Below are 16,353 nucleotides of genomic sequence, written 5' to 3' on the forward strand. Positions count from 1 at the left end.
CTTTTTCTTTGTACCATTGCAGGAGAGTTACCTTGTGTGGATCTTTGATGCTGAAGCAACGTGGATGCTGTCCTTGGGGCTGAGGTAGTAGATTGAATAGTTGTGGGGTTGTGTAACCTCTTTTTGAGATAACTATACAATCTACTGTCTTTCCCAAGGAGACAGCTGAGTCAGCCACTCGCCGACTGTCATCTCCAGATGGGCAATCATGCCGTCCAATCAAAACGTACGCTCGCAGCAATCAACATAATGCACCGTGTCAAGCATTGTTTTGTTTTATGCTAGAGCAGGTTAATAAGGTTTCATGTTCCCCTGCAGGACATGTGGTGTGCTTGATTTGGGCTCTGTCAGGGTGAGGTAGTAGGTTGTATAGTTTGGTGGGTGGGATAGCACCCTGCTCAGGTGATAACTATACAGTCTATTGCCTTCCCTGAGGAGCTCACTGAACACTCATGAACACGCAACACACTGTCATGGCTAAGTATCATTCGTTTATTTTGACATTTTAGAAAGCAATGAGCAAGTAGATATGTGCTGCAAAAAGCTTAGTGATGAATTGATTGAATCTGTCACATGACAAAAATATGTACACCTCAATAAAGTCACATTTACCTCAAATCAGTTGTCCAAAATTCAGTGATCTTGAGAATTATTTTCACCAATGCAACGCCGATGGGCTCATGGTTTGTGTGCAACAGCAGCATGTGAGTTTGTTAGTCTACAGCACCCTCTAGTGGAAACTCATGAGATCGCTTTGACTTAAATAAAGTTTGCAGGCGAGGGGGAAAAGCCATGGCGGAGCAAGGCAATGCAGCGTTGCAGTTACACCAAACACCACACAAATTCGAACACTCACCGACTGCCTGTATTTCCACTGATTGTTGTGCATAATAAAGCCTTAAATGATTGTTGGATGCAGTGATTGGCAGGTTTGTAAGTGGGTGTAAAACCTCCTGACAAAGTCCCATGAACTCAAACATTCTGGATTTAAAATGCCTGTGGTCCTTCGTTAGGGCGTAGTCTTCCCTCCTGATGCACAAGTCTCTGTGTGATTGGCTCGGCTGCCCGGTATTGATTGACGGACTTGCTTGTCCCCATGGAAACAGTCCAGCCTCAAGAGGAAGCGCCTCCATATTTGACTGTAGGCCTGTTGGATCTTTGGGATGCGCCAAGCGTAGACCACAGGGTTGACTGCCGAGTTGGCATGAGACAGAAGAATACCTGGCAAAAATGGATTTGTCATATTTATCGCCTCAGGGGAGACTTCTCAAACATCTCTCAATATGAACATTAAAACTGTTGAAAAATAGTGGAAATGCTACCTGCCTGTATAGAGTGTCCCTCGTGTGACAGCTTGAGGACCATGAAACAGCAGCAGGCAATTCATCAGGTGCAGAGGAATCCAGCAGCAGGCAAACAAAATGAGAACCAGAGCCAGGGAGCAGGCCAGCCTCTTCTCCCTGAGCAGAGAGGCCTGGGCTTGGGGACAGCTCTCCTTGAGACGGCCCTGCAGGCTCCAGAAGATTCGAGTGTAGAGGAGGGTCATGACCAGCAGGGGTGCCATGACGCATCCCAGAAAGTTGAAGTAAACCATGAAGGGGAGGGAGATCACTGAGAGGAAGGTGCAGGGTGGGGAGGTGACGGAAGAGGAGGATGTATTGGTGGATTCAGATGCTAGAGGGGAGTAGTTGCTCCAGCCAAACAGAGGAGTGAACCCCAGCAGACAGGAGAGTATCCAGCACACAGATACGGCCATGCATGTACGCCTCTGTGTGGCTAGAGCTTTGTATCTGAGAACATAAAGGAGTGGCACAGAGAGAATTAGTTCTATGAATTAACAATATGCATGTATTTATATAGCTACAGTGCCAGTCAAAGGTTTGGACACACCTTCTCATTCAGTGTTTTTTCTTTATTTTTATTATTTTCAACATTGTAGATTAAAGACATCAAAAAAAAAAATATGAAAGAACACATATCGAATTATGTAGTAAACAAAACAAGAGTTGAACAAACCAGAATATGTTGCATATTTCAGTTTTCTCAGTCAGCTTCATGCGGTGCTCTACTAAAAATGGGTTTCAGTTAACAGGTGCGCCTTGTCAAGAGTTCATTTGTGTAATTTCTTGCCTTCCTAATGTGTTTGAAATGCTGAAAGCAAAAGGTGGCTACTAACAAATCTCAAACGTAAAAACATTCAGTTTTATTTCACACTTTGTATTTACTACATAATTCTGTATGTGTTCCATCATAGTTTTGATGTCTTCAGAATCAATCTACAATGTAAAAAATATAATGAAAATCATTGAATGAGAAAGTGTGTCCAAGCTTCTGACTGGTACTGTGTCACATCAGTGTGTCAGAGTGCGTACCTCACCTGAGCGGCGTGTGTAACCGCAGGTATCGGTCCACGGCGATAGCAAGCAGTGACAGCACAGAGGCCTGAGTCAGTACGAGCACCACACAGCTGAGGAGCAGGCACAGGTCAGGGGTCACACTCACCCAGCCGTCCAACAGCACAGCCAGGGGCACAGCCGCCACGCCCACTAGGAAGTCAGCCACTGCTAGGGACACAAGGAAGCAGAAGGTGGGCTCCCGGAGAGAATCCCGGATACCACTGCACACCGCACACACCACCAGCACATTGCCAAGACAACAAGCCACAGCTATCAGCACTTCTAATACTGTGTAGGCCACCCAACTCCAGTCAGCCATCACTGAACATGGAGGACGGGGAGGACAGAGAAGCTGTGGGGTTTGATGGAGCAGGTTTCTTTGATGGACAGGTGCGATGAACTCCACAGGAAAGTTAAGTCCATCATAATCCTGTAGTTGTTGTTCAGATAGAGTGTTTCTTCCTGCTTTCAGCGTTTGGCTTCAAATGATCAGAAATGCATTAAACAGATGCCTTTTATATGCAAACATGCACACACTTCTGAGTGCGCACACAAGAACAGGCGTGCACTCCATGGAGACGCCATCTGTATTTCATCAGTGAGTGAATAAATGTGCCTGGGAGAAAAGGACTTCTGAATGGGCCATGACACATTATTCACACATTGTTCTTTCTTGTGAAAAAGTAGTTATACAACGTTGAAATACTGAATGACAAGTGAATAAATATCACATTAGTTTAACTTGTTTTAACTATATATGCTGTTGGGTAGTTTGATTGATAAATGTAAAGTCGAAATCTGCAACATATAATAACAAAAATCATGTAGACGAGTAAAAGGTAAAATATTTTCCAAGTAAAGTAACAAATGGTGGAATGTAAGTAAGTCCATTTACTCAAGTACTGTACTTAAGTACAATTTTTAGGTCCACATATACATATTTATACTTCTACTTCATTAAATTTTAGGGGCATATGTTGTACTTTTTTCCTCCACTACATTTAGCTGCCAACTTTAGTTACTTTTCAGATTTAACATGAAAAAAACGTGTTAATTTAAAATGATTATGCATGTTTATAAATTAAACCACATAAAAGTATATAAAGTAGTTAAAGTATATCAAGTAGTTAAATTAGCCCAACAGTATAATGCTACTTACATAAATGCATCAATAATAATAATAATAATATATATAACAATCTGATGGGGGCCATTCTGCTTTATACTTTAAGTACATTTTAATGCTGATACTTTTGTACTTTAACTGAAATATATTCCTTTTCTTGTAATGGAATAATTCTGCAGTGTTGTATAAATACTTTTACTTAAGTAAGGGATCTGAATATGTTTTCCACCACTGGTAGTAGCACAGAATGAAGTAGTATAAAAAAGAAACACTTTAGTAATGTACCTAAATATCATGCATAAATACAGTACTTGAGTATATGTACGCAGTTAGTTTCTTATTAATGTCAACCGAGGACAAAACCATGAGAACATAAACAAAATCAGCTCTGCAGTGCGGACTATCCTACATAGTCAGGAAATACACCATGTGTGTTGAATGTTATGTAATTCCCCACTGTGTCACTTGGTTTTCAGCATGTGTGGCCCCATCATTTGACTATGAAAATTAAATTGCCTTATTTTGGCAGCTTGAAAGAAAGTAACATCTCTAATGTGTTCAGTGTGTGTGTGTGTGTGTGTGTGTGTGGGTCACAGGCCTTCGTAGATGTAACTGATAAACAGGTCTGTTATACAAGGTGCTTTTTCAATGTGCGCTTACTTTGCATACAATTTTGGCTATGGGCATGTGTTGCTTATATGTGTGTGTGTGTGTGTGTGTGTGTGTGTTTGCTTCAGTTTACAAGCACATCTGTGTTTGCTTGGCAAATGCACTACACAGTACACCTTTGTTCACATGGACACACAGACAGATAAAAAGACAAAATATAAATATATCAGGCATTCTGTAAATGTTTGTTTTTATTAATCTTATTTGGACACAAACTGATTATATTTATGCAACCTAATTTTCTTAACAAGTCTGAAAAATGATTTTATATCTGTTGAATCTGCAATATAGAATCACAAAAAAACAGAAACCCACACATTTTATTTTTTAGAATGATTTAAGTTCTACTTATAAAGTAGATATTATGTTATAACCTTTAAGATTTACATATTTGTTCATACCAGTCTGACCTGCATCTTCTGGCTTTATAAATACTCAGTATTCATTTGTTTTTTTACATGCCATAGAATTAGAATCAACAGAAAGAGTCAAGGGGACAACCATCTGAATATCTATTCCTACACACTCTCGATCATGCCTCCTACACTGTATTAGAGTCTCCCTGAAGGCATCTCAGGGTCTTCTCATCGAACCGGTAGGTGAGCTTTCGCTTCACCTTCTTAATCTCTCCGGTGCGGGAGTAGTTCCTCAGAGCCCGCGCCATCTTCTGGTAGGTCATGGTCTTGCGGTTACCTTTTCTGCGGCCCCACAGCTGTGCTAGCCGCTCCTTGTTCTGGGAGGAGAACTGGAACGTGCCGGAGGAGGACTGGACCCACCAGATGCAGCTCCGCATCGATGGAGTCTGGAGCATCTCGAACAGGAACTGGAACAAACGCTCCTTCCTCTTTCCTGTCAAGGAGGAAGGGGATATAAATATAAATATGATGCGACAATGATTCATACATGTGTGAATAAGGGCTTTATACCAAATACGTGTCCGATGTGTGATATATGTTAAAACATTTTATTGTTTGGAGTTTTGGTGCACATGTGGAAACGTGTGCGTGTACCTGAAAGTGGGACAAGAGGCAGGGAGTCTCTGTCCTTCCTGTCTCCCCTGTCAGAGGACGGGGACGGGGAATCTTGGTATTCCTGGTATTGGGAGCTACTGGACAGTGAGTCTGAGTCGATGGATTCATGTGCCTGGTAGAAAAATGCAATGTGGTCCTGAAGCAAAAGCGTATAAAAACATATTAATAATTCACAAATTCAACTATCATGAATAGCATCAGTCAAAAAGTGTGTGGCTGTATTTAGCTATGAAAAACCTAACCTAACTAATCTTTTAATGTACTAAGAGACTGAGGTCCGAGAACTCACCCATTGGTTATCATGAGGACTAATCCAGGCTTGAGGCGGGGCCTGCTCTTCATATTCCTCATTTGGAGTGTAAGGGCCACAGGTCCACTTGTACGGATGCTGACCTGACCAGCTGTTTTCTACATAGAAACAGGTAAAAACACACAGTCAGATAAAAGATATAGAAACACACAAGCACCTGCATCATCCCATTATGAGCCACACTAACCTATGATCCTGGTGCCCTGGTGGGAGTGTGCTTGTTGCTCCACGGTGGTCGGAGGCGATGCAGGTGTGTGTGCGGGCTGCACGTCCAGTGAGTGCTCCTGCAGGTACTCCTCGATGACCTCCAGGTCCACCTCGGGGCAGGAGGAGGGAGCCACTCCGCTCCAGGCCCCCCGACCTCCGCTCAGCCTGATCTCAGTCACATAAGCCATCTGACAGACACAAAGCAGCACAGCGGTGTTCAGAAATTATACACACTCTGGTCTTTATTGTGTGATGCTGACAGAGAGAAAATACTTTGCATGATGGCTGGCATTTATCTTTTGTCAGTCATAGCCTGAGGTGTTGCTATTATCAAACTGCACACCTGCTGTTTCTTGTTTTTTGCAAAGCCATTGTTGTTTTGTTGTGGTGCACTTTTGTGCTGTTGTGCATCATACAGTGAATAATTTTACTCTGAGATCTGAAGATCAGCGATGCTCTCATTCATCAATTTTAAATGAGCTGCCATTTTATGATTCATCTCTTTTCTACATGACATTAAACAGCAGTGATGGTTATATGTAATATGGTTTAAAAAGCTTTGGCAAACCTCAATATGTAGCAGTGAACTGTATGCTATTTAACTCTGAGCTGTGTGTCGATGTGTTTGTCTTCTTGGAAATGAGCCAGGTAACAACACTATGATCATGTGTATTTTAGTTTGACTGGCAAATTTATGCAAGTGTTTGTGCTTTCATGAGCGCAGGTAATGTTCTGGTGACAGTGATGTGTGACTTATCTGCTTTTCCTACAAATAACCTTTTAACCCTTTTTAACCCTTTTAACACACAGTTACAGTTAACAAGACATCCATTTATATATCATCTACATTATGTGTCTATGTCATTTGTGGGTTAAACTATTGTACATTAAAGTCCAAAATCCAGAAACTGGTCAGCTGTTTTAGAGGCTGATTTTGGCCCATAAAATAACTTTTTGGTATGTATCGGTATGTATTTTATTTTTATTTAGTCTTTATTTAAATAGTCATTTAATAACTAATACTGAACATATAGTAGTGATGCTTATTTAGATATTTATTTTATTCATTGTATGATTAATATACAATAATGGTAGATATTCTTATTGATAAAGTTATATGTTTAAGAATCCAGCCTTTCAAGTAGATTTCATTGCAATATTGGTACAAAATCAATGCCCAAAATCCACCCAGGAAAAGGCCTTTTTTCATTCCAACTCAAAAAATGTATCATATCTGCCACTATATTAGTAATCTGTGAATACAGCCTCTCAAAAATCTCATATCGGACAGGTTCTAACACACATACAGACTAATTAATGTAAAATAATACCAGACTCACCGTTTCCATTTCTGCCAGCATGCTTGAAGGATAATCTGCAAAGAGAAAAGGCACTCGTAAGAATCAAACCTCACAAAATGAACAGAGAAGTGAAAGAAGCTGTTACACAGAGTTCTCTAACTTATCTGATAGACAAGTCACATGACAGCAAAGGACAAAAAGTTCAAATCTGAACCTGAATGAATGAGCACAGCGACGAGGAAATCTGTACCTTGTGAAGCCAGAGGTGTGTGCGCCTGTTTCTGCTACAGTGAAGTAGTATCCTCAGGCAGAAGAAGGTGGAGACATTAGAATGTGAATGCCTCACCTGTGTGATGGGTCAACCCTCTTATAGTTTTTGCACATTTTTTGGCCAAGCCCCATTGGCCAGTGTGGTTAGAGTGGGAGTGGTTTACAAAATAAAACTTTTTTTTTGTCTGGGCAGATTGCTTGTCTGTGTTTTAGTTGTAACTAATACAATGAAAATGTGTGGTAGTGTATGTGCGGTTTCTTATCACTTTATTAACAGCAGAGGTACCACGGGTGATGTGGTTTTATATTTTTGGATTTGCAGAAAGACTGAACAATGTCAAGATAACTGAACATAGGGAAGACAATGAGATTGTGGGAGCAATGCAAATTACAATCTATATGTTTCGAAGAAAACTGGAAGTAACATCTGGGGTATATATTAAAAAACACTTAACTATTTGTATTAAAATCCATTGTACTCTACAATGTATTTACCCATATATACCCCCCTTTATAAAAACATTTTCTTGGAAATGATTTGTGTCAAAAAAATAATTAATAATTTCTGAGGAATGTGTTTAAGTTCCCTTCACACTTTTCTATGAAGAAAAATCAGCAAGACCACATGAGGACTGTGTTTGTGACCCCCTCTTAGCACTATATAAACATATAATAAATTGTTTATATCATAGTATCATAAGCAGATACAAAGACATTCTTAATGATCATTCATTACCTGTATATTGTGCATTATATTATATTGCAGCATCAAGTTATGGATGCTTCATAGAAGGAGTTAAAGCTGTTGACACCTGCTTACAGCTACATTATAGTGTTTTACAAAGCATTTATGAAACCTTTATATGCTGCTTATAATTGATAAATGAGGGGGGTAAAATAAAGTGTGACCCTGAAGTTTCATCAGCAATAATAGCATAACAGCATGCTTATTCATAATCAACTCCGCTCAGCACACCATCGTCATTAACTCATCTGACTCACTCATTCAGTTATGTGAACATGATTGTTACTCAGATTATTATTATTATTAAGGTTAATCTACATAAGGCTGCTCCATAAAATGGCATTGTTCTCACGGAACCATTGTGATGAAGCAAATAGGCCACAGGTATTGCATCACACCCACATGAGGAACACATGATATCAGTCATTGTTCACTTTCAATATATTCTACAAGTGAGCATGTTCCTTTTTGTTATTGTTGCGTGTAATTAATTCAGACGTAGATTCCAGTACACTGCTGGCACTGCAACTTCTCACAGGGTTTATGTAGCTGAGGGAATTCCCCGAACCTTTCTAGGTCTGAGACACACACTGATTATAAAACAGCTAACTTGTCCAGCTGATGGAGGACAACAACCAACGTATGTCCAGGGGCTTTGGGTTAAATGAGACCAATTCAAAAGCTTCAGATTAGTGCCTCGGTATGGTGATTCAATCATGAAATCATGACTGAATTGGAATCAAAGCCTGTGAGCAAAGCTTTGTCAGTGGCAGAATTTACTTTCCTTTCAATTGCCACTCTTATTTCTCCGGATTTAAGTGCATATCATTGCCAGAAAATGTGTGAAAACTGATGTTCTCTCTCTCTAAACTTTAAAATTCATGTGAGTTTCCTCAAACAGTGCAAAAATGTGTTGAAAAAAACTTGAATTGTCCACTGGTGTGTTAATGTGTTAACCTTCTCATAGATTTGTGAGTTGTTTATGGTGTTTTCCTGCAATGAATGCGAGTAATTGTTGACAGAAAAACATAAGCCTCAAGAAATAAAACAAAACAGCAATGAATATTGTTGAAAAAGGCCTCTGACACAGGTATTTATGGCCAGATAAATATATAAATCATAATAAATCTAAAAGCAGTGCAGCTATCCTGTGACCTCCTTGAACTGATGATATACGACATGAGCTGTATGTAACGGCGGGTATTTACACCCTGTGTGTTATTCTGGGGCTATCATATCAACACGATAAAAACTCTAACTGTGCTGACAGGAATAGTATCAGTAACTTTACAACTTGTCAGGTTTTGTACAGAAATTCATCACAGTAAAATATAACCACAGGCCGCGACACTGTAAACCATATCAGAGCACAGAAAGAAATAACTTCAGGTCATGGAAGGTCAATGTGTCAAAGTGTATTTAAATTGGTTGGTTCCAACCTGTAGGAAACTTGGACTTTAACACTTAAAATGTGCATTTTTTATTCCTGGTTCTGGACTGTTTGTATAAAAATGTGTACATGTACTGGTGTCCAATCGTACATCTTTATGTGTAAAACTCTCAGAAAATTGATTGAAACAGCACAGCAGCTGAGCCAATAGTGCCAGTGATTTCCCACCAGTGTGATAGGCTGACCATCTGGAATACGGCTGGCTTTATGAACCTCTCTCCTTCACACACACACACACACACACACACACACACACCCATATACTCCTGCATAAACTGCCATGCACAGTTGCTGCTCTTCTTGTATGCACATAGCACAGCTTTGTTTTCATATTTGCTTATGTGCAGGTACAAACATTGAGAACCTAATGTGCACAAATATTTAGATTCTGGCTTGATCAATAAATCTGATCATGAGTTGATTGCTTCAAACTTATTGTTTATGAGATCTTTTACAGTACACTGTGGTTTTTGAAAGCAAAGTCAGAGGCAGTCGGGAAAACCTGTTCAGCAAGGTGGAGAATAGCTTCCGTGAACATCAGTAGCAATTCCCGTACTAGAAACGCATGATGTCATACACCCTTTTTAACCCTAAGGATGCTAACTGTATATGTGAAATAGATAAAAGCACATCCATAAGTAAAAAATCTGAGTATGGCCATAATCTTTATGATGTGGTGAGACAGCAGTTAGTGTATCTAATGTTTGCTTACACTGCAAAAGTTATAAATACAATTCCCATCAAGGTAGATAAAACCCTCCTCCACCCATCCCCCCACCCCCATACATCATAATTCTCTTTTATGAGCCTCCGCTCTCAGTGACGCAAAACAAAATCCACTAAATATTTTTTGCATGGAATTGAAACCATGCCAAATACATGTTGTAGGTGTAACTTCCTTTGACGTGTACAAATATGCACTTAATGAGCTACAAGCAATTACTTTTGTTGGTCAATAATTTGCATGTGTTGTTGTTGGTGTTATCTATGTCTTTGTCTTGACCATTTTATAGCAATACAAGTCCTGAATCCAACCCAGTAACATACCCATGCCTTTAGAAGTGCCAATCCCAATCCCTGTACCCATACAAAAGTCATGATCAATGCAATAACAACCACAATAGCAGCAGACAAAGAAGATGTAATTAGTAAAGTAGTTGCAGTTGCATCAGAATCTCATTAAGATCTAATGTTTTTACGGTACTTAACCATGCAAATCTGTAAAAAACAAACAAACAAAAAACCCCCAGTGTCGTTTCTATTGTCTTAGCTAGTCATTAAACTTTCCAAACATTTTTTTGACATCATTGGGAAAAAAAGATGATTGACAGATTGTCTTGATTCAGCTACACTCTAGGTCACAAGGCTTAAATATTAAGCCTTGTGAGCTGTGACGCACACCTACAAAAAGGTCTGCCAGGTGCTGTCTAATTCTGCCTACACAGCCATGCTAAGACTTAGCATGGCTAAATTAAGATAACTCACAAATGTAAACACTTTTGTGAGTTATCTTAATTAAGCCATTAAAATGACATATAGGTGAAATTAAATGTGGGTTTGTGTGGCTAAAGGCATGGTGAGACTTTTTGGAAGATATGTTCATTCACGGGCTACACGGTGGTGTAGTGGTTAGCACTCACAGCAAGAGGGTTGCCAGTTCGCCTCCCACCTGCCGCTCTTCTGTGTGGAGTTTGCATGTTCTCCCCGTGGGTTCTCACCGGGTACTCCGGCTTCCTCCCACAGTCCAAAAACAAGGTTTAACTGGTGACTCTAAATTGTCCGTAGGTGTGAATGAGAACCTGTATCTATAGGTCAGCTCTGTGATAGCGACCTGTGCAGGGTCTGCCTCTCGCCCAATGTCAGCTGGGATAGGCTCCAGCCCCCCGCAACCCGAGTGCGGATAAGTGGTTAAGGACAATGAATGAAGCGTTAGTCTTTGAGCGTTACTTGAGAAGATTAATACCACTCTCTTTTTTAAATATAAGGTGCTAGTTAGCTTATAAACCAAAAACTTTACGTTACGTTATATCATGTTTGTTTAATCTAAATTTTAAGAATGACATGTTGTGGTTTTTACTGAAGGCTATGTGCCAGAACTTTACTGTCACAGTTCCAGTGATTCCAAAAAAGTTGGGACGTTGTCTAAAACCTAAAATACAACATAATGTGATGATTTGCTAATCTTTTGTGACATGCAGTATATTCATTTGAAAATGGTACAAAGATGTAAATATGCACTATGTACTGAATTTAATGCATTCTGCTGACTTTTTTTTTTTTTTGACGTTTTGCACAATATCCCAACTTTTTTGGAATCAGGGTTGTACATTTATTACTTATTATTACTATTAGAATGACAGATATGTGAGAGTGGTTGATCTTACTTTTGGCAACAAAACAAATAGGCACCTTTTGTAAAGTGTCAAAGTATTCGGTTGAGGCCAGGCCAAAAACATGGGATGGAATTCAATCTTTATTCATAATAATGCAGAGATGCAATGGTTGTATCCCACAGTATTAGTAGTAGTGGTAGGGGTAGTAGCAGTACAGTACGGTACAGTAGCACTAGTAGTAGAAGTGGTGGTGCTGGTTGTGGAAGGATGCATGCAGTATAGTAAAAGTAGTAGTTGAAGGAGCAGCAGTTATCAGCTGTCAAATCATGAACATTTCTCAGGAGCTTTATATAAAGACTTGATAAACGTGTTCGGGAAAAACCCTCAGCGCTCACTGAAATGTGTGACGGTTAGGATTCCTATAACTCTGCTTGCACCTGGGGGATTCAGACAACATGATAAGGCCAGAGAGACATTGGACCCTTGCAGACAGAAACACACAGAGAGGCAGGTGAAACCCTGAGAAGCACCGCCTTATTAGTATATGCAGGTTGCTTGGAACTGCCCTAAAAATGTTGCTTTTATTTTATTTTTAGGAATGAACGGGGAAGTTCAAAGCTAAAAATAAGAGCTTGCATCTAAAAATAAACTCTGAATGAATTTGTAGAGGATGACATTTTGAATCATATTCCAAGCGTCAGATTACAGATACTAATCATGGGCAGTATCACGGTATTACAGGGTATTTAAAAATCCTGGCAGTATGATTTTCAATATTTAAAAAAATACAAACGCTCATCTTTAATGGTAAGATGCTCTCCTCCTGGTGAAGCAGTCTTCTATCTGGGGATGGTAGAGGGGCCGTTGGATGCAGCATTGATGCTGGCCACGAGCCCGATGTTGGGCCCATTTTCTGTAACCAGTGTAGCATGAACTAACTAGCCGACTGTCTGCTAGTAAGCTAACTTGCTAATTCTGTCATGCTTTCATGTTTGACTGGTCACAAAAAATAAGCCGTAAATTTGCCACTCACCTGACAAAAGCAATGCGCTTTCCTACAATGTAACATGTCAAGTTTCTCTTACTTAGATGCAGGCTAGTTAGCTAGGTAGCTTGCTAATTCCACCGTGCTTTTCATGCTACACTGCAAAGTTTCCAGATAAAAATTAAACCCTGCAGGACTTGCCTGAAAAAAGGCCTATGCCTAACAGATACTGCATACTACATATAGCATTATTTCAGTGAATTGAACTGTTAAAATCGGTTTGCAATATCTGACTGTCTACAGGACGTACAGAACGGACCACTGTCATTCTGTTGAAATAACAGATTGTAACGACAATTAGGAGCCAAGTATTAACATTTGCATACTTCTTATTTTGCTGAGCATGTGTATGTGAGAGATTTGATTGTCTGCATTGTGTTTGAGTCACTTGTAATGTTTAACCGTCACAGACTGGCATGTGTTGACCATTCGTGTGTGAAGCACTTAAGTTTCGTAATGGGCTTATCACCGCGGTCATCAGTTGCTGATGAGCAAGGGGCCTGGTGTGTGTGTTTGTGTGTCCAGGTGTAGTGGGTTTACAGTTATAGCCAAACCCCCTAGATTAGTGAACATACGCAAATTACCTGTACAAATGCAGGTTACTGGGAATTCCCCTAACACCTAGACAGAAAGGTGTGTGTGTTTGTGTGTGTGTGTGTGTGTGTGTTTGTGTATGTCAAGTAATAAGTGACAAAGCCACAATCCCCCCTGAATAAACACTAACATGTACTGCAAATGGTGGTTATATATAGTACATATTGAGCAGCCAACACTGCACACAGTTTTAATTAAGTGATTTTTTTATTATGTTATTGCGTGCATGCATTTTGCATTGACGGTACACCTGATGATGCCATTAATTATTTGCAAGGAGCAACAGTTTAAAAAAAAAAAATCAGTTTGATGTTCACACCCATGGGCAGGGCCCCAGTGGAAGCCAGGTGAGTCAGGTGAACAGCCTGGCAGGTGAGGAGGCAGTTGGACATGGCGTGGTGCTGGCGTACGTACTGAGTATCAGAGGTAATAGCAAGTATGCAAAACCTGAGGTTGACCCTCCAACACCACCAACCAACCACCACTGTCGCTCTCGCACACTTCTGTAGCATTGTCTTTCTGAAATTTTCTCCTGTCTCTCTTGTTTTAATTCAATACAAAAATTGTTGGTTCCAAGTTGTAATCTTGCAATTTTATTACTTTGTTATGTTCACTACTTTGTACAGCCTTTTTTTTTTTTAAGCTGCAGTGTGCATATAAACACATGTAATTTACACATGGTTACTTGCAGTGTAGCAGCAAAGTGGTGCTGGTTAAGGAGGATAATATACATCCCTCATATGGGAATGCTGGAGATAAGGAATGGGATTTGGGAACTGGTGGGACACTGCATTCCCACGGATTGTTTGTGTCCTCCAGTAGGCAGTCCTACAATCTGTGGTCTCAATAAACAGTCATAAACCACATCGACACAGACACACACACAAACCCACCAGCCTTATCGGAATAACACATAAACTCTAGTGCGAAGACTGTACATAAATCATCTGTTTTCACAGCGAGATAAGCAGCAGACAAAGAGAGCCAGAGCGAGAGAGTGAAATTTTATCTGAGCTGCGAGAGCAAAATAAAACATCTCCATGAGATTTTCCACCACTAGTACAATAAAGGGCCTGGGGATCTTTGATGAGCTATTTTGAAATCAGTCCCTGTTGCACAGAGGAAAGCCCACACACGCCACACTCAGGGAAGCCATACATATTTGTCAGCAAGCACAGCTTGACCAGATCACAGTGTATTCTCCTGCTGGAGCCCACACCTTCACTCCACAGCTGCTGTCATGAAGGGAGGGTAGACGAAAACAATAGCTTTCTCTTCTATCAACCTCCCACATCTAAACTCACCTCACCTCATTAGCAACAAACTCACACGTAACATCTGTCTGTTGCCCTGTTTTACAGCATATATGAATCATTCAGAGGGTAATGGTGCTTGATCTTCCAACGATGTAAATATGACAAAATTATTTGCTGTCTGCCACAGTTTGCTGTCAATGATAATGATTCTGTTATAAAAAAATAAACGATATCAATCTTTACACGATGAAGTCCAAAGTCAATTCCCACCAGAGAAATACTGTAGTTACAATTTTTTTTGTATTTTTTACTGCTGTAATGTATCTACTGACATTGAGCAAAACTGCTTTGCCATTTCACATAACACAGAGTCTGACTGAATTAAGCAATAAATCGGACTAAAAGACAAATTCAAGACAGGATTGTGTTGCTTTTGGTGCAGCAAAGCTTACACAAATAAGACAAAAAGAAACCATGTAGTAGGATGAAATGCACTCCAAGCTGCGGTGCCAAGCATATAATGTCTCAGTGCTAATGTGCTTTTATGCAGGTATTTGAATAAGGAATTATGCATACATTTGGCACAAAATTGGCCTTTTCTGTGCAAATGAGCCCCATTGCAAAAACAGTCTAAATCACAAAGATCCATGCTAAAAGACACACAATTACAATTAAATTATTACCACCTTCAAAGAGTTGATGGTAACTCATGAGGGCTGAGTGTTGACAGCCAAGTAGCACTGTGATAGTGGAGGAGAGTGGTGCTTTGAGATAAATGCTCATTTCTGCATGCTAACATGCTAAGTGACAATGCTATCAAGTTGATGTTTAGCATGCACTGCATAATGTGTAATCTGCACAAAGTGTTTTACCAATTGGCATTAAACACACCATGCAGCTGAGGCCGATGAGACTGTCATTAACCAATGGCCATATTATAATAACATAACAAGCAGGAAAATATTAATTCAGAGGAGGACATTAATGTGTAGCAATGTCGTGACAATCTATCAAATTGTTGTCAAGACATTTTACTCAAAACCACAAACGTGAACTGGAATCATCAGGATTCATCCTCTGGCTACCAAGAATGCATCTACAAAATATTATGGCAATCTATCCAATAGATGTTGAGATATTACAGTCTGAAAGTCCTAAAACAATATTTCTATTATTATTTATAATATAAAAGGGCATCACTCCATCAAATCATCCTACAATTAATAACTTTTTAACAAGTGACACCCACAATCCCTTTAAAAATGGTCTAGTGTAGTGTTTGAAATTAAAGTCCATCTGAGTTGCATTTAGTTCATGCTTTCTTCAAACGGTGACCACATCTCTGCTGTACAATGGTCTCAAAAAACACAAAGAAAAACTTGGGAAGTACTCATTAGAAAGGGACAGAGAAATTCCAAAAGGGACATGCTGTAACAATGCACTTCATGGTTTTGGATCCATGGAAAACACAGCCAGTTGGGTTTTTTTCTGCCGTGATTTCTACACCTTTAGGAGTGTCCAGCAGAGTGAGGAGTTCAGAGTCAGCATGCGCGTATGCAGCATTTTCGGGTTAGCCTGTCTGCTTGTGGTGTTATGGCAGGGGAAAGGCTTCCTCTTTCC

General features: G+C 39.9%; 2 protein-coding genes across 2 annotated transcripts; both read right to left on the reverse strand.

Annotated features, from left to right (window-relative positions):
- Positions 1-430: 430 nt before the first annotated feature.
- Positions 431-3,059, reverse strand: LOC131972310 (adenosine receptor A1-like). Its single transcript, XM_059334125.1, has 3 exons — positions 2,378-3,059; positions 1,327-1,790; positions 431-1,221 (listed from the first exon to the last, which is right to left on the reverse strand). Exons 1-3 carry the CDS (start codon positions 2,713-2,715, stop codon positions 1,010-1,012), a joined length of 1,014 nt encoding a protein of 337 aa, XP_059190108.1. The 5' UTR covers positions 2,716-3,059; the 3' UTR covers positions 431-1,009.
- A 1,365-nt stretch (positions 3,060-4,424) lies between these two features.
- LOC131971549 (transcription factor PU.1) lies at positions 4,425-13,869 on the reverse strand. Its single transcript, XM_059333058.1, has 6 exons — positions 13,797-13,869; positions 7,080-7,114; positions 5,720-5,927; positions 5,512-5,630; positions 5,202-5,358; positions 4,425-5,040 (listed from the first exon to the last, which is right to left on the reverse strand). The coding sequence occupies exons 1-6, from the start codon at positions 13,867-13,869 to the stop codon at positions 4,733-4,735; spliced, it is 900 nt and encodes a 299-aa protein (XP_059189041.1). The 3' UTR covers positions 4,425-4,732.
- Positions 13,870-16,353: the final 2,484 nt, after the last annotated feature.

This window comes from Centropristis striata, chromosome 5, assembly GCF_030273125.1.
Source record: "Centropristis striata isolate RG_2023a ecotype Rhode Island chromosome 5, C.striata_1.0, whole genome shotgun sequence".
In the NCBI taxonomy this organism is placed as follows: domain Eukaryota; kingdom Metazoa; phylum Chordata; class Actinopteri; order Perciformes; family Serranidae; genus Centropristis; species Centropristis striata.